This window comes from Somniosus microcephalus, chromosome 22 (assembly GCF_052327205.1).
Source record: "Somniosus microcephalus isolate GS21.2 chromosome 22, FLI_Smic_1.0, whole genome shotgun sequence".
In the NCBI taxonomy this organism is placed as follows: Eukaryota; Metazoa; Chordata; class Chondrichthyes; order Squaliformes; family Somniosidae; genus Somniosus; species Somniosus microcephalus.
Window position 1 is genome coordinate 21,088,582 of NC_141008.1, and position 26,254 is coordinate 21,114,835.

The 26,254-nt window shown below is 41.1% G+C and overlaps 1 protein-coding gene across 8 annotated transcripts in view; it reads left to right on the forward strand.

The window, feature by feature from the left end:
- Positions 1 to 26,254, forward strand: part of LOC147102091 (lysine-specific demethylase 2B-like) — a 207,464-nt gene that overhangs the window by 67,193 nt on the left and 114,017 nt on the right. For 3 of the 8 annotated variants that reach the window (XM_085964271.1, XM_085964278.1, XM_085964279.1), the window contains exons 3-5: positions 3,860 to 4,003; positions 5,727 to 5,813; positions 7,476 to 7,691. In XM_085964271.1, the coding sequence (XP_085820397.1) occupies positions 3,860 to 4,003; positions 5,727 to 5,813; positions 7,476 to 7,691 (447 nt within the window). Of the gene's footprint in view, positions 1 to 3,859; positions 4,004 to 5,726; positions 5,814 to 6,110; positions 6,223 to 7,475; positions 7,692 to 26,254 lie in introns of those variants that run through there. The other 5 variants (XM_085964274.1, XM_085964277.1, XM_085964272.1 and 2 more) reach the window with 5 other exon arrangements.

Sequence of the window (26,254 nt, forward strand, 5' to 3'; positions counted from 1 at the left end):
AAAGTGTAACTGCACTAAAAATGATTTTCCCAACATTTTCTTACCTCTGAAATTCACCAGTGCACCATTGGATCCTTCACACCACTTCTGCAGCTGCCATCAACGCAGAAACATTACAGCAGACTCTCAACATGCCACACTTACCTGGTGTAGTGTCCAGACGCCTGGGAACCCGAGGCAGAGGCGGCAAAATTGAAAAAGGGCCTGTTAACAAGTATCAAGTACCTGTTAACAGCCAGGTAAGTGGCTATAATCCTCTTCCCGCCGCTAGGTGTCGGGCCCATGCGCAAATCGGGGACCCGACACTTGGGAAGATTGATTTGGAGGCTGGTTGATGGAGGGTTTCCTGCCCGCTGTCAATCTTTGAGATTTTGACAGCGGTTCCGCCTCCAATCCTGTACTCTGAGGACCGGCAAAATTCCGGCCACCGTGTTCTCCTCACAGCTTACTGTCCCACCTAGTTTTGTATCCTCAGTAAACCTGGATACATTACACTCGGTCCCTTTTATCTAGGTCATTAATATAGATTGTAAATAGCTGAAGCCCCAACACTGATTCTTGCGGCACCCCATCCCTAAGCTTGTGTAATAATCTTTTATATGGCACCTTATCGAATACCTTTTGGAAATCCAAATGTACTACATCCACTGGTTCCCCTTTATCTACCCTGCTAGTTACATCCTCAACAAACTCTAATAAATTTGTCAAACACGATTTCCCTTTTATAACACCATGCTGACTCTGCCTAATCATGTTATGATTTTCTAAGTGCACTGATACCACTTCCTTAACAATGGATTCCAGCATTTTCCTGACGACTGATGTCAGGCTAACTGGCCTGTAGTTCCCTGTTTTTTTTCTCTCCCTCCTTTCTTGAATAGTGGTGTTACATTTGCGACCTTCCAATCCACTGGGACCGTTCTAGAATCTAGGGAATTTTGGAAGATCAAAACCAATGCATCCACTATCTCTTCAGCCACCTTTTTTAGACCCTAGGATGTAGGCGGTCAGGTCCAGGGGATTTGTTGCCTTTTAGTCCCATTAGTTTCTCTAGTACTTTTTCTCTACTTATATTAATTACGTTAAGTTCCTCACCCTCATTAGACCCTTGGTTCCCCACTATTTTTGTTATGCTTTTTGTGTCTTCTACTGTGAAGACAGATACAAAATATTTGTTTAACGTTTCTGCCATTTCCTTATTCCCCATAATAATAATTTCTCCTGTCTCAGCCTCTAAGGGACCAACGTTTACTTTTGCTACTCTCTTCCTTTTTACATACTTGTAGAAACTCTTACAATCTGGTTTTATATTTCTTGCTAGTTTTCTCTTCTATTTTTTCCCTTTTTTAATCAATTTTTTGGTCATCCTTTGCTGGTTTCTGAAACTCTCCCAATTCTCAGGCTTACTATTATTCTTCGCAACATTATAAGCTTCTTCTTTCAATCTAGGCTATCCTTAACTTCTTTAGTTATCCACGGATGCATCACTTTTCCCGTAGAGTTTTTGTTCCTCAATAGAATGTATTTTTGTTGAGAATTATGAAATATTTCTTTAAATGCTAGCCACTGCTTATCTACCACCATACCTTTTAATCTATTTTTCCAATCTACCTTAGCCAATTCGCTCCTCATACCTATGTAATTGGCTTTATTTAAGTTTAGGACTCTAGTCCTTTCCTTGGGTAATACATTTATTTCATATGTACTGATCTATAGTTTATTAATTTTTATGTAAAGGTGGAATGCTTAGGATATGGAAACACAAAAATGTAATTGCTTTCAATCTTTTAAATGAAAAACAATAGTGTATTCTCTAGTCAAAGGTGTGTGCGTGCTCGCGTGTCCTCTTTACACCCACCCTCACATAACTGTGCTGACTTAAGCTGTTTTATATTGTTTAGTGGTGTGGTGGGGCTTCTTGCTCCTGACACACAAGGGAGGTGCAATTTCTTGTACTCCACTATGAAATCTTGACAATAATGCTCACCTGACTGACGATCACTTCCTGTAATGGATATAACTGGGAAAAGCAACTGCTGTAGTCCTAAGACGCAGAGGAAATATGCAAAATCTCATTGTTACACTTTTGAAGTGTTATAGAATGGATGAGGGAGCTGGTGCTTTTACAACACGCAAACGAAGATGAGATGGAGAAAGGCACCGAGGAGCGGCAAAGAAATGAAGCTGCATTTATATAGCACCTTTCACAACCTCAGGATGTCCCAAAGCACTTTACAGCTAGTTAAATACTTTGGAAATGTAGTCACTGTTGTAATGTGGGGCGGGGGGGGGGGGGGGAAAGAGAGAAGCTGAGAAACCTGAAGGAGTGGTAGAGGTAGATCAGATCCTATGAATGTTTTTGAATCACAGCAAGAAATAAGGCTGGTTGATGGTGTATAACACCACATTGGTGCAGTTGCTAACCAATGTAATGACATTAATGAAAGGCTTCATTCTACCGAGTTTACAATTAACATTTTAAAAGCGCTAGCTTGTATCGTTTGACCCTTAAACTGTATATAAAAGTTCAAGTTATGGATCGGGTCGGGGGAAGGTTAAACTTTTCATATGTACTTTCCTCAACTAGAGACCTTGATGAAAGCTTGCTGTAGTACACGCCACAAACATTAGTTATCATTTGAATATAATTATCAAGTGTTGTAATGGCGGTGATCCCACATTACTCCGAGCACCAGGACCTTTCCGAGGCCATTAGGCAGCTAAAACTAGTTCAACTATGAGCTCATTTGACTTGTGCAAGCAGATATATTTCATCTGAATAATGACCGTGATGAGCTTTTTCAATACAACATAGTGCCTCTTGGAAATAATGTAGAATCTAAGGAGTACATTTGTATGTCACATTTAATAGAAGATTTACCCATTAATTTAACTCTTTTTGGAGGATCTGTATGGGTGGGGAGCTTTTTTGATTTGGCAACATACTTGCCTGATCAGCAAGCTGTACGTTTTGAACCTTTGTCAGTAACTTTTTTTTAAAACACTATTATTTATTTCATTTAAACAGCAAGTCAGGTCACAACCTGCTTGTTAACCTCCACTAATACTGTTCTGCAACCAGCTGCCGGAAGATGTGCGAGAACAATTCAGATTTTTGTTCTGGCTTGACACAGTAGCTTGCTGGAAATTGATAACTCAACATGTGACAAACTTGGCTCAGTGGTACCACCCTCACCTTTGAGTCAGAAGGTTGTGATTTCAAGCTCCACTTCAGGACCCGAGTGCATAATTTAGGCTGGCACTTCAGTGCAGTATTGAGGGACTACTGCATTGTCGGAGGTGTAGTCTTTCGGATGAGACTTTAAACCAAGGTCCTGTCTGCCCTCTTGGGTGGACGTAATAGAGACCACGGTGCTGTTCAAAGAATAGCCGAGTAGTTCTCCTGTTCTGGCCAACATTTCTCCCTCAACCAACATCATCAAAAACAAATTAATTGGTCATCCATTCCATTGCTGTTTGTGGGACCTTGCTGTGTGCAAATTGGCATCTGCATTTCTACAGAACAGCAGTAACTACACTTCAACAGTAATTCAGCAGCAGTAATAGACACTCTATCCAATTTCCCTCACCCTGTGAGGAGATTTCTTGCCTCTGCTCAACAATTACCCATGCTGTGTGGCTGAGATTAGGGACTCGAAGTGGGAATCAAACCTGTTCCCTTTGAACTTTGCGGCACAATGTATTGGTGCTGCTACATGCATTGTCCTCACCAAATATACCCGTAGTTCCAAAATATCACACTAAGCAAAGATTATGAATGGTGGTTTTATGAATGGTTTGTTTTACATTGAGTATTATTTTAGACTAGAATCTATTGACCTCTATCACTTTCTTGCAGCCTGTGCTACCACACACAGCAGTCTGCAAGATCTGCGGTGAGGCAGGAAAGGAAGACAATGTGGTGGATGAAGCAGAGAAATTTAATGCTAGCTTAATGGAATGCTCCATCTGCAATGAAATATTACACCCAGGATGTCTAAAGGTATGCTTGACCTAGTTGACCTGAGAGATCGTATTTTGACAAGTCCTAAGATCTTACACCTTTCATATTTGAAATATTTTTGATAGGATTAATTTGAACAGTGTGTTTTGAGTGGATAGTTTAGTGTTGGAGGTGAAATGAACATTGCAATGAGTAAATTACTGCAATCTATCATGAAATAATTACTATTTTGAAAACCTGACAAAATATGGAAATTAAAATTTAGGTTTTATGCCTTGCAGTGAAGTACCGCAAAAGTGCTTCATTTAGCCTCATTGACTATAACTCTGCAGTGTGACTTCTATCCCTATGGCCTACGCCTATTCTGCACAGCTGCACAAATGGGATATTTAATTGTTTCCCAGGACCAGAGACTAAAGTGGAGTGATGCTAAATGCCAATTGTTGTTGATACTTGGGGTTTCTTGTAGGGGGTGATGCACAATTCGCAGCTGCCAATATAATACACTTACATTTAGACTCTTTACACATAGTCGCTTTTTCACATCTGGAGGGAAGTGTTGGGATTAAAGGGTAAATTTTATGATGCCGATTTGCGGTGTGGTTGCTCCTGAAATGCTGGGAGTCGGTCCTGTGCTGGGATCATTTGGAGCCTCTTGCTGCTGACACGCGAGAACCGAATTAAGTCTTTAAAAGCTATGAAAATAAGGTTTGCACTTACCTACCTGATACTTTACATGGCTTGTCCCAGAAGGCCTGTATGAAATGGGTGCATTTGAGAATGAGATTCTTATAGGCGTGTTTAGCTGGTTTGTGAGAGGGTTTCTTTTTTCTGGTATTCAGCTTGGTGCGTTGCATTTATTTATATATACATTTTATTATTTTTTCACCTCCTATTACTGAATCAAATTAAAGTCTGTCTTTAAGCACCCTAAACTTGTAGAATGGACCTGCCTATGGGAATTCCTGTTGCTACCCTGGAGCTAGAGGACGAGGAGTTCCATAGGAAAGCACGTAGGCAGGACAGTCTACATCTGAGGTGGTATGCACCAACCTACCATTACCCAAGGAGGTGAATCTATAGACCCTGCTAGAGCTACTTGGGCATGTCTGGGGAGATCTGACTTTATCACTGACACTTCATCAGGGAGGGAGTCTTGGAACTATTCCATCTCCTACAGTCCAGGATACAAAAAGTTAGCCTGCCCTGAACTTGTGTGCAGCTGGCCCCTTTCAAGCAAAATAAGTTTGCAGTCCATCACTGCATACATAAGTTCACTGATGCTTTGTTAAAATCTGGACTTATTTTGATGTCTGTCACATGACACTTAAGGCATTCCCAAGGAGCTCAGATTTCTGAACGTTTCAGCTGGTCAAGAAAGGTCACGTAAGCAAGAGTTCTGTATGTAGCTTGGTGACATCAGTCTCCTTTGTACTTGTTCAAAATGATTGAGCAGGCTGTATACATGCATTGAAACACGTGTAGCCGATAATGTTAAATTTTTCAACAGCTGAACTATTAACAAACTTTGTACTATGAAATTGCTGATTATTGCTGTGGTTCTCTTCAACCAACACAAATAGCTTTTTTTATTTTTATTAAAAATCTCATATAGCCAATTATTTTTCAGTCTTATGTACTTTACTGCCACCAAATATTGTTAACTACTCTAGTTACCTGGCTATTTTGGATCTTCAATTGTTTTGTTAATGGTGCAGGTATATTATGAGCAAAGTATGTATTTTTTATTTTTTTTAATCAGGTGGAAGAGTCTGAAGGACTTATAAATGACGAGTTGCCAAATTGCTGGGAATGCCCAAAGTGTAACCAGGAAGGAAAAACAGGCAAAGTAAGTGCTGATGAAATAAGTGATTCATTTATTATTTACAAAGGAAATTTCTGATTTAAAAGGAATGTCACACCTAATATACACAACTGAGCCTATATTTGGGACCATGTTAATTTCTGATCAGAAATTACTTCGAGCTAAAACCAGTAGAAAAACTAAATTCTGCTTGTTACACAATCTGACACAGATATTTTTCTAATTTTACTTGTACTGTATAGTCTCCATTATCTGCCATGATGGAGGGAATCTTTCATCCTCTTCCCTCCCCCTTCTTTGTTCCCTCCCTCCATTTTATAGATCTGAGAAAGACAAATCCGAATATTTTCTTAATTGGGAGAATCTAGGATCTGTGGAGGAGCAAAGAGATTTAGGTGTCCATGTACACAAATCACTAAAAGCTGGTGCACAGGTACAAAACATAATCAAAAAGGCTAATAGAATATTGGCCTTTATCACAATGGGGCTGGAGTGGTGATTCAGTCATACAGTTTCTCTTTCTATATATATCGCTATCTCTATCTAAACTGTATGACTGAAGCATCAGTGGTCTATTTGGTGACCTGCCTGGTGATAGAAATACCAACAAAAATATATGTAATCAAGTCTACCCTCTGACAGGCTTGACAAGCCAGTACCTAAGCCGGACAAGTCTGCAAAATTCCATGACACCGATGATTGATCAGCCAGCTTGGAACCCAGAAGGGTGGCCCTGTCACTGGAGGTGGGATTTTTTTCCCCACTTGTCTCCAAGTAACCCAACAGGCCAAAGCCCCATTGGATAATGTGGTCAAGGCTAGACAAGCTTGGGCAGCTTACAGTAGCTCTCCTCTAGTTAGCTTTGTTATTTTAGCAGTAGCTTTGTGTACACTTGGCACAAGGGAGGCCTTGGCACTACCATCCAAGCTCTTTGGGAAATGTCCCTTTGGTGATAAAGTGTTTAGTCCATATTGGGCAAACAGAAACCCAGCAGGTGGCTACAGACTTCTCAATAGATTGAATTAGAGACTCGTCAATGTGGTTATGGGTATTCGTGCATGTCAGACACCTGTTTGACACTTGACTACCCCTTTTCCCCCACCCCCTTAAAATTAGCAAGCAAGCCACCTTTCTAATTGTGGAGGAAAAAAGGGAGAGGGGAGAGGGAAGGCATGGGGACCGACATTAAATGTTATACATTTGTGGTCAAAGTGAGAATTTGAGACTTCCTCTGTACCAGATTTCAGCTGCACTGATATTGAATGCACATAATTAATCTTTACATTGGCATTATAATAGTTATAGATCTGCTTGTAGAGCATTGCAGAAACACTTTTTGAATACTGTAAATGCAACCCAAACACTGAAGAACAGTTGCATTGCAAACACTTTTAAAATCAGTTTTGAGAAAATAAATGGGACATTATTATTCAACATTAAAAAAAATTATTTTGGATTAAATCAAACGCATGTTTATAGTATGATATGATTTTTTTCAGAAACTGTAATATTGATTAAATTTTATTGCTACATATGTAGCTTTGTACTTATAAACAAAACACAAAGGAAGAGTGGATTAAAGTAAAATACATGTAGACCACATACCACACCAGGCAGCGCAGCGCAAGCTTCTCTGCAATAGCGGGTGGTAATGTGCGTTTATTCCCATTTCCGATCTTCATGCAGAAGAGAGGCCCTGGGTTTAAATTCGCCTCCAATCTTCCTGGGTCTCTCTTAAAGGAGTTTAAAGAAGGTGAAGATGGAGGGAGACGGAAGTCTGACGATCTTGGACGTCCAAAAATGGAGGAATATCATCCCAACAGGCGGAAATCTGACGATGGTCTGGGGCTCAAACGAAGAAAGGAAAAGGATATGCCAACGGATTTGGGCCCAAGAAAAAAGGTATCCCACTTTTTAAAAGCTTTTTGTTTAAAGATGTGGGATTAAGAAAGGCTAATAGTTAGTGGCACTTCATGTCTTAAGAGTTCATCCAGATACAAACTTAAAGATCTCCACAGTGTATGGGCAGTGTTTCGCAAAAACATTTGCACATCTGTAATTTGTTTCCAGGCTCATATGGAGTTTTCAGGGGGAGGGAAATATTTTCCGGTCATTGTCACTTGTGATCATGTGCTGTATTAGAGTAAATGTGAATTCATTAGTTGGCACAGGAAATGGGCTGTAGAAGTACCTGTTTTATCTTCATTAATGTGCAGTACAAAGAATAAATGAATCTTATGAGCTACAGTTGCTAACTACAATATGATGAATATAAAGCGTTGTAGGTATTAGAATGTGCAAGTCGCTGCATGGGACGTTATGTTCCAGTGTGGAACGCTGGGGATTAGAAAAGAAACTATTAGAATGAACCAAAGCTAAAGGCATCTGTAGAAAATCAGACATTCCTATAATTTGTGTATAAAAACATTCATGTAGCTAATCCTTTAATATCTGCTTACTCTGACTTGGGTATTGGATAAAAGCGGGGCACATCTAACCAGAGAATTTGTTCAGTGAATCCAATCCAGTGAAATAGGGCTTAGGAAAACCGAGGGCCTGTAGGAGTTTTTCAGTTTAAAAACTTTATAGAATTTGGCCTCTGATTTCAAAAAGATTTGTTTCGAGAATAGAGGTCTTAGTTGGAGATAACTGCAGTGTCTCTTTGTGTATTCCTTTTTGCGAAGCCAAATGTCAAGCTATTTGCACAAACGGGCTCTTTCTAACGTCTTGGTTTGCTTGGAAAACACTTGTCTGCTGAAGCCTTGCAGTATTAATGCTGAATGTCTTCTGAAGCCCTTGTTACATTCTGCTTTTATAGACAAAATCTCAGGAGAAAGTCTTCTGAAGAATTACTAACCATTTTTTCAAAAAATCAGCACACTCCCACAAACTTGGTAGAAATATTACATTCAGGTATGGGGTGTCATGACATACAAAGTTCCATTATAAATTTATTGCCATATATATATATAATATATATATGGATATATTGAATTGAAACCACCAGCTGATACGGGCATTGTGAATGAGCAGAAGGCATGCAAATGTAAACACTGTTCAGGCAGTGGAGGGGTTAAAATAACTCTGGGCAAATTACTCCAGTGCATTGCCTGCCTCAGATGAGTACACGAGCAGCCAGAATGATGCAACTTTAGTCAGCTCATTAAATATCTGGGAGTTGCGCCTAATGTTCTTTTGTGAAATTATAGATTTTTTAAATTACAGTAGAACAGACACACAGAAAAGTTTGGTGCTTTCTTTTTTTAAAAAAAAAAAGCTTGCCCCAAAATCTTCTGTAACGTATTAGTACACACTTGGGTGCCATTCTTTCTGTCTGTGAGCTTTTTTTTTCGCTGCATGTAGTTGTAGCCTGTTTTTCATTAAAATTTGAATCAAAACAGTATTATCCAGTTTGTCAGCCATGCTTGACATTACATGTGGTTATCAAATTGAAGGGTGAAATAGAACTTTAAAAAAAAAGGTAGAAAGTGATCCAACAGCAGAAAAGTGATACCAAAATGCCACTAAAGGGATGACAAAGTATGTGTCGCTTGCAGAAATCTTACAACTTGGAAGTTGTGCCATTTTTTAATACTGTAGAACAGTTACTGGAATCATATAATACAGCACAGAAGGAGGTCATTTGGCCCGTCGTGCCTGTGTTAGCTCTTTGAAAGAGCTGTCCAATTAATCCCACTCCCTTGCTCTTTCCCTATATCCCTGTAATTTGTTTCCCTGCAAGTATTTATTCAATTCCCTTTTGAAAGTTACTATTGAATCTGCTTGTGCATTTCAGGTCATAACAATTCGCTATGTAAAAAAATGCATGTTTCTCCATGTCACTTCTGGTTCTTCTGCCTATCAGCTTAAATCTGTGTACTCTGGTTACTGACCCTTCTGCCACTGGAAACAGTTTCTCCTTATTTACTCTTAGGTGTTCAATTCATGAACGGTTTTGCTATCAAATCTCCTGTTAACCTTCTCTGCGCTAAGGAGAACAACCCCAGCTTCTCTAGTGTCTCCACATAATTGAAGTCTCTCATCCCTGGTACCATTCTAGTAAATCTCTTCTGCATCCTCGCCCAAGGCCTTGACATCCTTCCTAAAGTGTGGGGCTGGATTTTGTCAGTGGGGAGCATTTGGAGGTGGGACTCCCACTTGTCGGGTTTTAGTCCCGCCTCCATCGACTTGTGGCCAACCCACGCTATGTTCCCTTGATTGACCTTGTTAAGCCCGCCCAGCGGGCTTAGCAGGCCAATTAAGGGAAAGCCGGTTACAGGTGACATCAGCGAGTGACGTTTCATCTGTCAAGAGCTTTTGACAGATGAATTGTCATCGTTTTGGCGGCTCTGTGAAGCTGTCAAACACTGACAATCTGTCCTCTATGTTCAGTCCTGTCACTCAGGCTGAGTTAGGGAGCTCTCCTGAGCAGAAGGCTGCAGCTTTTGACAGTTCAGCAGCCATTCTGCTTTCTGTGCCGGTGAGCTGAGGGACTCCAAGACCTGAAGGGAGGAAGCCTGCAGGAAGAAGTAAAGGTAAGTAAAACATTTTAAACACACCTCGCACACATACCTCTGCACACATGCACCCGTCACTCACCTGCACACCAGACATCTCGGCCCCTCTGACCCTCGCAGATCGACTGCCCGCCTCACTGACCCTGGCGAGATTTGGAGCCGTCGGGAAGCCCACACCTCAGGGCTGAAAATAGGGATTAGCCAAAAAACTGCCTGTTAACAGGCAGTTAATTGGCGCTAATCCCCTTCCCGCCTCGGGGAGGCGGTTCCCAGCGCGGGTCAGCTACCCGCCTCCTGGGAAGATGGCTTGGGGGTGGGATGGGTAACAGCCCCCAGATTCTGCCATTTTCCCAGCAGTCCCGCCTCCCCAGAGCTGGCAAAATCGCCCCCATGGTGCCCAGAATTGAACACAATACTCCAGCTAAGGTCTAACCAGTGTTTTATAAAGGTTTAGCATAACTTCCTTGCTTTTTGTAGCCTATGCCTCTATTAAAATCAAGGATGCCCCATATGCTTTTTGAACAGCCTTTCCAACTTGTCCTGCCAGCTTCAAAGATTTGTGTGAATACAACCCCAGGTCTCTCTGTTCGAGCACCCACTTTAAAATTGTGCCATTTAGTTTTTATTGGGCCAGATTTTACCAACTGTTCATTACACTTACACTTGTCCACAGTTTGTCTATGGGGTTTTGCACTGGAACTTACTGTAATTAGAGAGCCATTTTGGTGCAGCGCCCTCTACAGGGCATCTGGGACTTGTGCGAACAGGACAAGCAACTGTGTATCTCCTTAACCAATCAGATTGAAGAATCGTTAATGAGGAGTGCAGAGTCTGAACCAGGAAGTGTCAGTTGGAATATTTAGTTCAATGTCAAATCAAGCACAGAAAGTGAAAAAAGTGAGAAAGGAAGATGGGATTAAGAGAGTGATAAGAGACAGCAAGAAAATGTTAAAGAAAATTTTATTAAAAAAAAAAAAAGAATCTCCAACAACAATTAAAATCTGCAGGAATGCGACGCCACACTTGTAAAAGTTAATTTTCAGTGCCAGAGAAGTTGTTTGGCAGTAATTAAGATTTATCATGCTGTTAAAAATGTACTTACACTGGAATGGACGAGCCCTAACTTTTTCTGCCGTGTTTAACGTGTATCTATCACGCTAGTACTGTAACTTCACGCTCTTCATGTATTACAATTCCGAGTCTCTCGGTGAGATACTGTTACAGTGAAGCTGCTAGAGGAGCAGGGCAACTCTGACAGCAACTTCCTGATTTCCGCATTTAACTGCGCAGGTGCAGTTGCTGGAAATTGCTGTCCGATTTACACTTTAATAACTGTGAGCGCTGTTAACCTCACCGTTATTTTTACAGCACAATCCAGCCCATTGTCTCTCCTCATTCTTCCTACCAGAATGTATCACTTCACACTTCTCTGCATTAAGTTTCATCTGACGTCTTTGCTCACTTCACCAATCTGTCTGTCCTTCTGAAGTCTGTTGCTAGCCTCCTCATTGTTTACTACATTTCAGAGTCTCATGTCATCTGTAAACTTTGACACTTTGCCCTGTATACCCAAGTCCAGGTCATTAATGGCCCAGAAATTTGGGTCGGGGGCTTCCCGTGGGTGCAAGCCCCCAATCTGCACTTGCCTTGCGCGCCGGCTGTTGAGCTGTGGGCCCGCATGGGATTCCGATCCTGGGCCTGCTCCAGCTGCCGGCGCGCAGTGCTTGCGTATCCCAGGGGCGCAGTTAGTTCAATGCGGCCCCTGGGATCACGTGAGCTATGGGGAGCCAATTGGAGCAGGGAATGCTCCATTCATAAGATTGACAGGAAGACCTGTTAAAACTTATAAATACTACGGCCCCAAAACATCACGAAATCTTCAAATAAATTTTTTTTTAATCTCATTTTTTAAATAAACTATAAATTACATGAAATAACTATTTTAAACAATAATTAAATTTTTGAAAAAAGTAATTTTATTTTCTAACGGGGCTAAAAATAAACTTACCTTGCTTTAAAGTATTTAAAAATAATAAACCTGTGGAAAAAATGTTTTAATTTTAATTAATTCACCACTTACCTTGTAAAAAACAGGCCTTACACCTGTTTTTTAAATGTGTAACTTCTGGAGACTTGCCCTCCCGGGAAAACCTGCAAAAAAATCCTAAGTTCGATGCGCACGCGCAACCCCTCCCGCGCACGCGTTCGACCTCTGAACCCCTTCGTTCAGGGGAACGGAAGTGCCGGTTTCCCGCGCATGCGCAGTGCATGCAGAAAACCGGCACTTCATTGGGCTTACGGGTGAGTACCCAGCGCGTACTCACCCGTGGAGACCTGAATTTCTGGGCCAATATATATATCAAAAAGAGCAGTAGTCTAAATGCTGACCCCTGGCAACAGCACTGTATGCTTCCCTCCAGTCTGAAAAACAACTGTTCACCACTACTCTCTGCTTTCTGTCCCTTAGCCAATTTCATACCCATGCTGCCACTGTCCCTTTAATCCCATGGGCTTTAATTTTGCTAACCAATCTATTAGTGTTATTTTATCAAACGCCTTTTGAAAGTCCATATAAACATCAACCGTTATTTCATCAAAGAACTTGATCAAGTTGGTCAAACACGATTTGCCTTTAACAAATCCATGCTGACTTTCATTTATTAGCTCATAATTTTTCATTTATTAGTCCATAATTTTCCAAGTGCCAATTAATTTTGTCCCGGATTATTAACTCTCAAAGTTTCCCCACCACTGACATTGACTGGCCTGTAATTGCCAGGTTTATCCCGCTCCCTTTTTTTGAACAGGGGTGTAACATTTGTAATCCTCCAGTCCTCTGGCACCCCCCCTATGTTCAAGGAGGATTGGAAAATTGTGGCTAGAGTGTCCACAATTTTTACCCTTCCCTCAGTAACCTGGGATGAATCCCATCCGGACTGGGTGACTTTCCTACTTTGAAGACTGACAAAGTACCTCCTCTATCTATTTTTATCCTATCCAATATCACTACTACCTCCTCCTTTACTGCTGCATTGGTAGCATCCTCTAGTGAAGACAGATGCAAAGCACTCATTTAGTACCTCTGCCATGCCCTCTGCCTCCCCAAGATCTCCGTTTTAGTCCCTAAATGGCTCCACCCTTTCTTTGACTACCCTTTTACTATTTATATGTTCATAAATTTTGTGTTTCCTTTTAGTCGCTAATCTATTCTTATGCTCTCATTGCCCCTCTTCTTCCCTTTTTTAGATCTCCTCTATACTTTCTATATTCAGCTTAGTTCTCTACTGTATTATCTACCTTACATTTGTCATAAGCCTCATTTTTTCTATTTCAATTATATCTATATCTTTAGTCATCCAGGGAGCTCTAGCTTTGGATACCCTTCCTTTCACCCTCGTGGAAATGTATCTACTCTACCCGAACTACCACCTCTTTGAAGGCCTCCCATTGTTCAATTACTGTTGCCTACCAATTTTTGATTCCAGTCCATCTTGGCCAGATTCTTTTTTAACTCACTGAAGTTAGCCCTCATCCAGTTAAGTATTTTTACACTTGATTGTTCCTTGTCCTTTTACATAACTGTTCTAAACCCGATGATATTATTGTTCACTTGCCCCACTCCATTCCCCAGAACTAGATTCAGGATTGCTTCCTTTCTCGTTGGGCTGGAAACACGCTGATCAAGAAAGCTCTCGTACACAGTTCAAGAATTCTTCCCCTCTTTGCTCTTTACACTGTTGCTATCCCAGTCTATATTGAGATAATTGAAGTCCCCCATTATCATTACGCTCTAGTTTTTGCACCTTTGTGGAATTTGCCTGCAAATTTGCTGCTCTATCTCCTTTCCACTGGTGGCAGTGCAGCAGTGTGCTCGGACTTCTGGTGCCCTGAAATGCTCCCTATCTTGCATTGCTAGGTGCTTTTCAAATTATTGGTGGCAATGGAGCAGCAAATGTTTAATAGCTGTGCTTCTTCTGGCTGCAGACTTCCCCTGATTTTAGGGTAGATCTGCGCAAGCAAGCAATGCAAAATTTGTCTGCAGCCAGAAAGAATGATGGGCAGCAGTATCTACGGCAACGGTTTGTGGCCCTTTACATTGTACCTGGTAGCACTGCTTCTCTGTCAGAGCTTTAGGAGAATCACCTCCTAACACGGATCTTAGTCCCTCTGAAAGAACCACGTCACTTCTACTGCTTGAGTACGGGAACAAGGATGTCTTGCTGCAGTTGTACAGGGCCTTGGTGAAACCACATCTTGAGTATTGTGTGCAGTTTTGGTCGCCTTATCTGAGGAAGGATGTTCTTGCCATGGAAAGAGTTCAGCGAAGATTCACCAGGCCGATACCTGGGATGGCAGGAATGACGTATGAGGAGAGATTGGGTTGATTGGACTTGTACTCGCTGGAGTTTAGAAGAATGAGAGGTGATCTCATTGAAACTTATAAAATTCTGACACGACTGGACAGACTAGATGCAGAAAGGATGTTCCCGATGGTCAGGGAGTCCAGAACCAGGGGACACAGTCTAAGGATAAAGGGTAGGCCATTTAGGACAGAAATGAGGAGGAATTTCTTCACCCAGAGAGTGGTGAACCTGTGGAACTCTCTACCACAGAAGGCGGTGGAGGCCAGTTCATTAAATATACTGAAGAAGGAGTTGGATATATTTCTTAAGGCTAAAGGGATCAAGGGGTATGGGGAGAAAGCAGGGACCGGGTACTGAATTTGGATGATCAGCCATGATCGCATTGAATGGCGGAGCAGGCTCGAGGGGCTGAATGGCCTACTCCTATCTTCTATGTTTCTAAGTTTCTACTGCTGCATTGTGACCAAAGTTGGGGCTGTAATATAAAAGGGCATTAGAATATGGGTGAGATTTGTTAAAGGTGTGAATGGCATTCATTAGCAGATCACTATTGTGTGCAACAGCAAATGCCAACTTTTAGGTGTGAGGCTCTTTGATGTTATCTTTGTTTTTGTGAAACACTCTAACCTGGAAAGGGAGGGAAGAGAACTAATCTAGACCATTTTATCCTAAAGATTGCTGAATTAGGGAAAAAAAAGTGTTTTGGAATGTCTTTATTGATTACCAGGCTCGAGGGCCCATATGGCCTACTCTTGCTTCTTATGCCCCAAGGGGCAGAAAACGTTAGTGGGAGTTGTATACAGACCCCCAAACAGTAATGCTGAGGTTGGGGATGGCATTAAACGGGAAATTAGAGACGTGTGCAATAAGGGCACAGCAGTCATCATGGGTGACTTTAACCTACATATAGAAACATAGAAGATAGGAGCAGGAGTAGGCCATTCGGCCCCTCGAGCCTGCTCCACCATTCAATGCGATCATGGCTGATCATCCAAATTCAGTACCCGGTCCCTGCTTTCTCCCCATACCCCTTGATCCCTTTAGCCTTAAGAAATATATCCAACTCCTTCTTGAATATATTTAATGAACTGGCCTCCACCGCCTTCTGTGGTAGAGAGTTCCACAGGTTCACCACTCTCTGGGTGAAGAAATTCCTCCTCATTTCTGTCCTAAATGGCCTACCCTTTATCCTTAGTCTGTGTCCCCTGGTTCTGGACTCCCCGACCATCGGGAACATCCTTCCTGCATCTAGTCTGTACAGTCCTGTCAGAATTTTATAAGTTTCAATGAGATCACCTCTCGTTCTTCTAAACTCCAGCGAGTACAAGCCCAATCGACCCAATCTCTCCTCGTACGTCATCCCTGCCATCCCAGGTATCAGCCTGGTGAATCTTCGCTGAACTCCTTCCATGGCAAGAACATCCTTCCTCAGATAAGGTGACCAAAACTGCACACAATACTCAAGATGTGGTCTCACCAAGGCCCTGTACAACTGCAGCAAAACATCCTTGTTCCTGAACTCAAACCCTCTCGCTATGAAGGCCAACATACCATTTGCCTTCTTAACCGCCTGCTGCACCTGCATGCTTACCTTCAGCGACTGCTGCACAAGGACACCCAGGTCTCGTTGCACTTCCCCTTCTCCCAATCTATTGCCGTTCCGGTAATAATCTGCCTTCCTGTTTTTGCCACCAAAGTGGACAACCTCACAATTATCCACGTTATATTGCATCTACCATGTTTCTGCCCAATCACCCAACATGTCCAAATCATCCTGGAGTTTCTCGACATCCTCCTCACAGCACACACGCCCACCCAGCTTTGTGTCGCCTGCAAATTTGGAGATATTACATCTATTTCCCTTGTCTAGATCATTAATATATATTGTGAATAGCTGGGGTCCAAGGACCGATCCCTGCGGTACCCCACTAGTCACTGCCTGCCACTCGGAAAAAGACCCGTTTATTCCAACTCTTTGCTTTCTGTCTGCCAGCCAGTTCTCTATCCAAGTCAATACCTTGCCCCAATCCCATGTGCCTTAACTTTACACGCTAATCTCTTATGCGGGACCTTACCGAAGGCCTTCTGAAAGTCCAGATACAGCACATCCACTGGTTCTCCCTTTATCTATTTTACCAGTTGCATCCTCAAAAAATTCCAGTAGATTAGTCAAGCACGATTTACCTTTTGTGAATCCATGTTGACTTTGTCCGATCCTTTCACTGTTTTCCAAGTGCTCTGCTATTACATCTTTTATAATGGACTCTAGCATTTTCCCCACTACTGATGTCAGGCTTACCAGTCTGTAATACCCCGTTTTCTCTCTACCACCTTTTTTGAATAGTGGGATAACATTAGCTACCCTCCAATCCATGGGTACTGTTCCAGATTCCATCGAATGTTGGAAGATGATCAGCAATGCACCTACTATTTCTAGGGCCACTTCCTTAAGTACCCTAGGATGTAGATTATCAGGCCCTGGGAATTTATCGGCCTTCAATCCCATCAATTTCCTTAACACCATTTCCCTATAAATACTGATTTCTTTCAGTTCCTCCCTTTCATCAGACCCTATGTTCCCCGGCATCTCTGGGAGGTTATTTGTGTCCTCCTTTGTGAAGACGGAACCAAAATATGTATTTAGTTGGTCTGCCATTTCTTTGTTCCCCATTATAAATATAGATTGGGCTAACCAAATTAGTAACAATACTGTGGAGGAGGAATTCCTAGAGTGTATACGGGATGGTTTCCTGGACCAATATGTCGAGGAACTAACTAGAGATCAGGCCATCTTAGAACTGGGTATTATGTAATGGGAAAGGATTAATTAGCAATCTTGTTGTGCGAGGCCCCTTGGGGCGGAGCGATCATAATATGATAGAATGCTTCATTAAGATGGAGAGTGAAGTATTTGACTCAGAGACTAGGGTCCTGAATTTAAATAAAGGAAACTACGATGGCATGAGGCGCGAGTTGGCTAGGATGGATTGGGGAACCTTACTTAAAGGGTTGATGGTGGATAGGCAATGGCAAACATTTAAAGATCGCATGGATGAACTACAGAATTTGTTCATCCCTGTTTGGCATAAAAATAAAACAAAAAAGGTGACTCAACCGTGGCTAACAAGGGAAATTAGTGATAGCATAAGATCCAAGGCGAGGACATATAAATTGGCCAGAAAAAGTAACAAACCGGAGGATTGGGAGCAGTTTAGGATTCAGCAAAGGAGGATAAAGGGATTAATTAAGAGGGTGAAAATAGAGTATGCGAGTAAGCTTGCAGGGAACATAAAAACTGACTGTAAAAGCTTCTATAGATATGTGAAGAGAAAAAGATTGGCGAAGTCAAGCGTAGGTCCCTTGCAGCCAGAATCAGGGGAATTTCTAATGGGGAACAAAGAAATGGAAGACCAATACTTTGGTTCTGTCTTCACAAAGGAGGACACAAGTAACCTCTCAGAGATGTCGGGAAACATAGGGTCTAATGAGAGGGAGGAACTGAATGAAATCAGTATTTGTAGGGAAATGGTATTGGGGAAATTGACGGGATTGAAGGCCGATAAATCCCCAGGGCCTGATAATCTACATCCTAGGGTTCTTAAGGAAGTGGCCCTAGAAATAGTAGATGCATTGCTGGTCATCTTCCAAAATTCTATAGACCCTGGAACAGTTCCTGTGGATTGGAGGGTAGCTAATGTAACCCCACTATTCAAAAAAGGTGGTAGAGAGAAAACGGGGAATTATAGCCTGACATCGGTAGTGGGGAAAATGCTAGAGGCCATTATAAAAGCTGTAATAGCAGAGCACTTGGAAAACAGTGACAGGATCGGACAAAGTCAACATGGATTTACAAAAGGTAAATCGTGCTTGACTAATCTACTGCAATTTTTTGAGGATGTGACTGGTAGAATAGATAAGGGAGAACCAGTGGATATGGTGTATTTTCAGAAGGCTTTCGATAAGGTCCCGCATAAGAGATTAGCGTGGAAAGTTAAGGCACATGGGATTGGGGGCAAGGTACTGACTTGGATAGAGAACTGGTTGGCAGACAGGAAGCAAAGAGTTGGAATAAACGGGCCTTTCTCCGAGTGGCAGGCAGTGACTAGTGGGGTACCGCAGGGATCGGTGCTAGGACCCCAGCTATTCACAATATATATTAATGATCTAGATGAGGGAACTAGATGTAATATCTCCAAGTTTGCAGATGACACAAAGCTGGGTGGGCGTGTGTGCTGTGAGGAGGATGCCGAGAAACTCCAGTTTGATTTGGACAGGCTGGGTGATTGGGCAGATGCATGGCAGATGCAGTATAATGTGGATAAATGCGAGGTTATCCACTTTGGTGGCAAAAACAGGAAGGCAGATTATTATCTGAACTGCAATAGATTGGGAGAAGGGGAAGTGCAACGAGACCTGGGTGTCCTTGTGCAGCAGTCGCTGAAGGTAAGCATGCAGGTGCAGCAGGCGGTTAAGAAGGCAAATGGTATGTTGGCCTTCATAGCGAGAGGATTCGAGTACAGGAGCAAGGATGTCTTGCTGCAGTTGTACAGGGCCTTGGTGAGACCACATCTTGAGTATTGTGTGCAGTTTTGGTCGCCTTATCTGAGGAAAGATGTTCTTGCCATGGAGGGAGTGCAGCGAATATTCACCAGACTGATACCTGGGATGGCAAGAATGATGTATGAGGAGAGATTGGGTCGATTGGGCATATATTTGCTGGAGTTTAGAAGAATGAGAGGGGATCTCATTGAAACTTATAACATTCTAACAGGACTAGACAGACTAGATGCAGGAAAGATGTTCCCGATGGCGGGGGAGTCCAGAACCAGGGGTCACAGTCTAAAGATAAGGGGTAAGCCATTTAGGACAGAGATGAGGAGGAATTTCTTCACCCAGAGAGTAGTGAACCTGTGGAATTCTCTACCACAGAAGGCAGTTGAGGCCAATTCAATAAATATATTCAAGAAGGAGTTAGATATATTTCTTAAGGCTAAAGGGATCAAGGGATATGTGAAGAAAGCAGGGACAGGGTTCTGAATTTAGATGATCAGCCATGATCTCATTGAATGGCGGAGCAGGCTCGAGGGGCCGAATGGCCTACTCCTGCTCCTATCTTCTATGTTTCTATATGTTTCTATGTTTCTTATGACTAACTTTGAGATCCACTTATTTATCGTATGAGTACAATTACAGGATCTACCTCATCCACACACTGCGCTCTCCCCAGTCACCCCATTCCTGTTGGTCTTGCCTATTGCTGTGTCTATCAATAATCTAACTGCACCTGTTTCTTTCTTGAGGTTCTCTTTTTATAAATTGGATCCTGGAGCAATGCCCAAAAACCTGCTGCCATGCGTTTTGTATTGCCATTTAGCACTAATCTCACTTTAAGACCATTGGAGGCTCATTTATAAGACCGTGACCTGTTATCTGCAAGAGCCTGGCGCCTCCATCAAACAAAAAATTCACTATTTAATTTTTAGCACATTTGGAGAAGAGCTGGAAAATCCCCCACAATGTGTACATGCTCTGGCAGTAAAGGTAGACTCCCCTTTCTCTAGATTATCGTGTGCATTACAGTAGATAGACAAAATGCATTTCTGGAGATTAAAGTATCAATTTCACATGTTTCCCCACCTGTTATTTTTGACGGTTGACTTCTTGAGGTTAGTTTTTTTTTTAACTCCATGCATTTAAAATAAGTTTTGAATTTGACACAAACTCCCTAAATTAGAAGTGATGGAAAGGAAAGTGGAGTACGGTTCGCATCTGATCATTAATTGTGCATTTACTTGTCTCTTTTATTAAAAAAATTAAACCGAGTGAATACAATTTTGCCTGACTAGAATCAGCATTTTATGAGCCTGTTAGGTAGGGACCATTTTGTGATTTTATGTTTTTATTTAAAAAAAAGAGCAATAAGATAGTTGATTAATTTTTCAGGACCTTCATATTCAATTGTACAAACATGATGAATAATTAAGCGGCTGCAGTACTATAGCAACAAGCAGGCCCTGCTTCAACACTGACCATAGTTCTGTAATTTGTTGATTTCTAATGAGTGGCCATGGTTAAATGGCCCTGAAATGTCACGCCAAATCATTTAACACTTTAAAAAAAAACCATGTTGCACTAAATGCCCAGGTAGTTTAAAAAGAATGGAAATAGATAACTGAGGTGGAATGTTTAACTCTCTTGGTAAGAAAGCCCTCAAGCTACAGATACTATATAATTAGCTAGGTGAGAATTAAAATTGTGCATCAATGCCATACAAATAACTAACTTATAAAGTAAAAGTAAATTTTGATCAGGCATTTAAACAAAGTAATACATGTACAGTTTTTGTTTACTTATCCAGAAATTGGTTTATTTGTACAGAATGCATTTCTCTTCATTTCATATACACAGTTGCCCACTTCTGACTTCATAATAATTAAAATCTTTCAAAATCAATGTTGCCCCCTCATTTTTAAAATGCATTTGTTACTTGTTAAAGGAAGATAAATAGCTAGCTTCCCAGCTAAACAAATATATTAATTTATTTTATATGAATACTGTTAGAACTACTAAATAAATATATACACAGCGGAGAAGTACAGTGCTTTTATAAGCTTAAAAATATTGTAATTCCTTGTACAGTATAAATAGGAACCTGATTGTAATTTATTTAAGATATTGCCCAGGCTTTGACTTCAGAAGAATTATTCCGCTTTGTTTTCTGTTGACCTGACCTTATTCACATATATTCAGGAAATGTGTTTTCTTTTACATTAATTGTAGAGGGATTTCCATGAACAGAATTTGAAAATATGCAGGAGCACTGATGATAAAGTCTGCACTTGATTATTAAACATTTAGATCTGTTTTGCATATATGACAATATATATCCAAGACGGCAGTGTTTCATAAAGTATACTGAAAAGGAGTTGCGCTTTTGTCTTTTTACATTGTGTCCGTCTCATTTGTTAGCGTGCTGACAATTATGGTGCATAAACAACTCAAGGCAAATGATGAAGAATTGAATCTTGAACATCTCAATCTTGAACTTTCATGCCAGAGGTTTACTTGTTCATAGGGTGCTCTTCCTCCCATTCTGTCAATGTTAATGCATCACAGACTAGTTACGGGTTAAGCTGTTGTCCTATGTGTTAGCTTGTTCCTCCATTGGTGATCATGATGGGCATTTGGCACACCTATTGTACAATATACAGGAAACTTTCTGGTATCCGGCACGGACGGGACCGAGCTGGTGCCGGTCTATCAACATTGCCGGAGAATCGAGCGCTATAGTTAAAACATACGGAGCTTCGAGCTCCGTATCTAGCAACAAACCCAGCTTCAAAACAATCAGCACAGCTTGCAAGTGTCTCTGTAGCTTAGCAACAACTTCAGTTAGACGCTTGCACAGCCAGAAATGAGTAAAAACAAAGTAACTAAAAGTAAAAAAAGTTATCTGAACCGACTCCTGAATTTTGCCGGTTAATCGAAAGTTTCCTGTATTCATAAAGTACAGTGGTCTCAAAGGAAAAAAATGCATTTGTAGAGCACCTTATCATGTCCTCAGGATGTCCCAGACCATTTTACAACCAATTAATTACTTTTGAAGTGCAGTCACTGTTATATAGGCAAATGCAGCAGCCAATTTGCACACAGCAAGGCCCCAAAAAATAGCAAATAAATGAATGACCAGTTAATGGTTTTTGGTGGGTTTGGTTGAGGGAGGAATATTGTCTAGGACACCAGGAGAACTCCTTACTTCACATAGTACCACAGGATTTTTTCCATCCACCTGAGCGGGTAGACACCTGAACAGTTTGACATCTAATCCAAAAGCTGTTGCCTCCTGTAATGCAGTACTCGCTCAGTACTGTGCTGAACTGCCAAACTCTGTGCTCAAGTCATGGAATGGGCTTGAACCCAACCACTGAGCCAAACTGATGGTGTGAGCATTCTGATTTGAAGAATGCCATATATAAGCTGTTTATTATTACAGCTGATTCATTAAAAAAAAACACCAAATTAAATATAGGAAATTAACATACACAAGCAATTTAACTGGCTTTTGGAGCATTTTAAACCATTTTAGCATTACATATTTATGTCTCACATTCTGCAGGAAAAAGGTAATTGTATGTGTAGAATAAACCTCCAGTTAAGCAGCAACTGCTGTGCTAATTCCAGTTCTCCTATCCTTCTCTTCCCCTCTCCTTTCCTTCTCTTCCCCTTCTCTCTCTCCTTCCCCCCCCCTCTCTTTCTCTCTCTTCCCCCCCTTCCCTCCCTTCCCCAAAAAAGTGGCGCCGCTGCTCTGCATCTTGGCCAAAAACTGATGAGACATCCATTGACGGTAGATGAGTTTGAACATTGAATAAGATTGATATTTAGACTCATTATGTTGTGGCTGGGAACTGAACTCCACTGCTCCATCTTCAGAACTTGCCTAAACTATTGTCTAATCTGATGCAGTCTTTCCAAATCATTTGTAAATTATATTTAGATGTTGAGGGAATATTGTCTGTGATGGATGAGGATAATGTCCAAAAATCAGTTTAACGTCACAAAGATTATGTCAAAATATTAGTTGGACCCTGATTTTACCTATTAAAGGAACACTCTAAGCAGACAAACTAAAGCCGGTGTCCTCTTCCTTCATACAGATTTTTTATCATTGTAGAATTTTTAAAGTTTAAAAATAGTTCTGTAACAATGGAAACACAACTTACTTGGAACGTTTGAGGCGGACTGTCAATTTCAGGGACTCTTCTTGTTCCAAGAGTCTTTTGAGGTTATCGTGTTCTGAATTGCCAAAAGATTCAACAAAAGAAATCTATAACTAAACTTTGCAGCTAAGTTTAAAAATATCTTCACTTCCCTCGTGACTGCAGTTGGATTGTTTTGTTTTTTAGGTTCTTCTTTCTCTCAGTTTCTCGCCCCTCTCACCCCTCCATCGGTGTGCCTTTTTGAATGTGCTTTTGCTATATCCCTGTAGAGGAGAATAAGTACGTTCAATATAAAGTATTCTTCCTGGGGAAGAGGAATTAAAGGTCTCTCTTACTGTTTGGTGCAATTTTATTTCAACACTCGCCAGCAAATTGTCAGAGGTGAAGCCCAGCCATGCTGGCTTTGAACATTGATTTTGTAGCCATACCATGGGTTGGTATCCTCCTCAATCCTGAATGTCGATCTGGAAGCATCAGTAAGGTTGAATATTGCTATATACCGTCAGGCTACTTTTGAGGGGATTGAAAACTAAAATTTCTCTTAGTATTCACAAGCTTTACATTTTTCCATCCTCTCCTTCCCCACCCAGCACCCCCCCCCCCCACCCCCCAAAGAAAAATACCAACTACATTGAGTGAGTGCTTAATATTGGAAGTAAAAGAAGGAAAGACTTTATATAGCACCTTTCACAACCTCAGGACATCCCAAAGCGCTTTACAGCTAATGAAGTACTTTTGAAATGTAGTCACTTTTGCACTGTAGAAGTATGCTTCTCTACAGCAATGTTCCCCTTTTATAAAAAGAAATGGTCCAATAATAACATCTAAATAGCAAAATGTGATGCTGTGATAAAAGCTTTCATATGCAAACACAGCAAGTTAAACTTCTACACCCAGGTTAGCCTTCCAAAGTTGCTTGGCAGAGGAATGAATGTAGATGGAAAACATGATCTAATGGCTCAATTTAGCAGAATTAAATTATTACATTTTGAATCTGTTCAATATGTACAATGAAATCCACATACATGTAATTTAGCTATATGGGGAGCACACCAGGACGGGCTATAAATACAAAATATGGTCCCGTGAGTGAAGTAAGCTAAATGACTGAGAAGTGAGATGACGGTTTTGACCATAAGCGTGGCATAAAATATGATTGTAACAAAACAGAATTTTATATTTTAAGATTTTGCTTGTAGCTATTGGAAGTACTTTAATACCTTCCTTTTCTTTGAAGCAGCATTTGCTGTTTCTCGAGGCTTTTGTCCATTACTGTCTTAGCGATTGAAGTTAGACAAGTTAGTACCACTAAAAATTGTAATATTTTAATAAATTGCTATGATGCAGTTTAGCATTCTAGCTTCAACTGTTAGTCTTAATCTGGGAAAATACATTTCTGTGCCTTGCTGCTAAGTAACAAGAAGATGCCCCTTGTTTGAGTTTAAAAAATGTTTTTATATCCCCACAATATTTACAGCATTAATCAGTAACTGAGCTAGAAATTTAAACTAAGCCTCTGACAAATTTTAAAATACTTTTAGAACTTTGGCTGGGGTAGTTCTGAAAATCAGGAAATAAGTCCTACTTCTTGAAACCAAATAGAGTTTGCTAAATGAGAGGCCATTGGGAAATAAAAATGCAAGATTTTCGTTTTGTGTCTGTGCTCTTAGCTGAGTATTGTTATGGCCATTCATCTTTATTCATCTGTCATGTTTGTCTGCCCCAACTATGCATAATAGTATTTCACTGTAATAAGAGGTGGTGTTGGCATATGTAAATACTGAAGTAGTACATCCTAAAGTCAGTATATTCTCTAGGTATAACCCTTAAGTGGCTTTGACTTCACCCACGCACTGAATGTTGCTTCGATAACCCACCAGCTCCTTGCCAATAACTTGTATACCAAAGATCTGATCTGATTTAGTTGTAGACCGCCAATAGTGCACCAATCTTTTTTTCAATTTGTGGCATGTGGACGTTGCCGGCAAAGCCAGCATTTATTGTCCATCCCTAATTGTCCTTGAGAAGGTGGTGGTGAGCCGCCTTCTTGACTGAGTGGCTTGCTAGGCCATTTCAAAGGGCAGTTAAGAGTCAACCACATTGCTGTGGGTCTGGAGTCTCATATAGGCCAGGCAGATTCCCTCCCCTAAAGGACATTAGTGAACCAGATGGGTTTTTACGACAATCCAGTAGTTTCATGCTCACCATTGCTGATACTAGCGTTTTATTCCAGATTTATTTAAGTGCATTTAAATTCCCCAGCTGCCATAGTGGGATTTGAACTCGTGTCTCTGGATCATTAATCCAGGTCTCTGGATTACTAGTCCAGTAACATAACCACTATGAAACCATGCCTGTGATCTTCATATTGATATGAAGATTTGATATCTTCATGTTGACTGAGTTTCTTGTGTGGGCACACTTGACTCTTTGTAGAGTACACAATTGTGATGTTAATTGGTTATTGGATACTTAGACTTATGGATAGGGCTAACAATTTTTGGGAGGGCTTGAGTGTATTGCAATTGCCAGACTGAGAAAGAAAAATTCAGCTCTGGAAGATCAAGTTTGGCTTCAGGGATGAATGTATATGGAGTACGATAGATTAATTTTAAGAAAGGTACGAGAGGGAAACCAAGGAATTATAGACCCGTTGGCCTAACATCTGTTGTCGGGAAATTACTGGAGTCGATAATTAAGGATAGAGTGACTGAACACCTTGAAAAGTTTCAGCTGATCAGAGAGAGCCAGCATGGATTTGTAAAGGGTAGGTTATGCATGACGAACCCGATTGTATTTTTGGAGAGGTGACTAAAGTAGTGGACAGGGGAATGTCTATGCATGTTATTTATATGGACTTCCAGAAG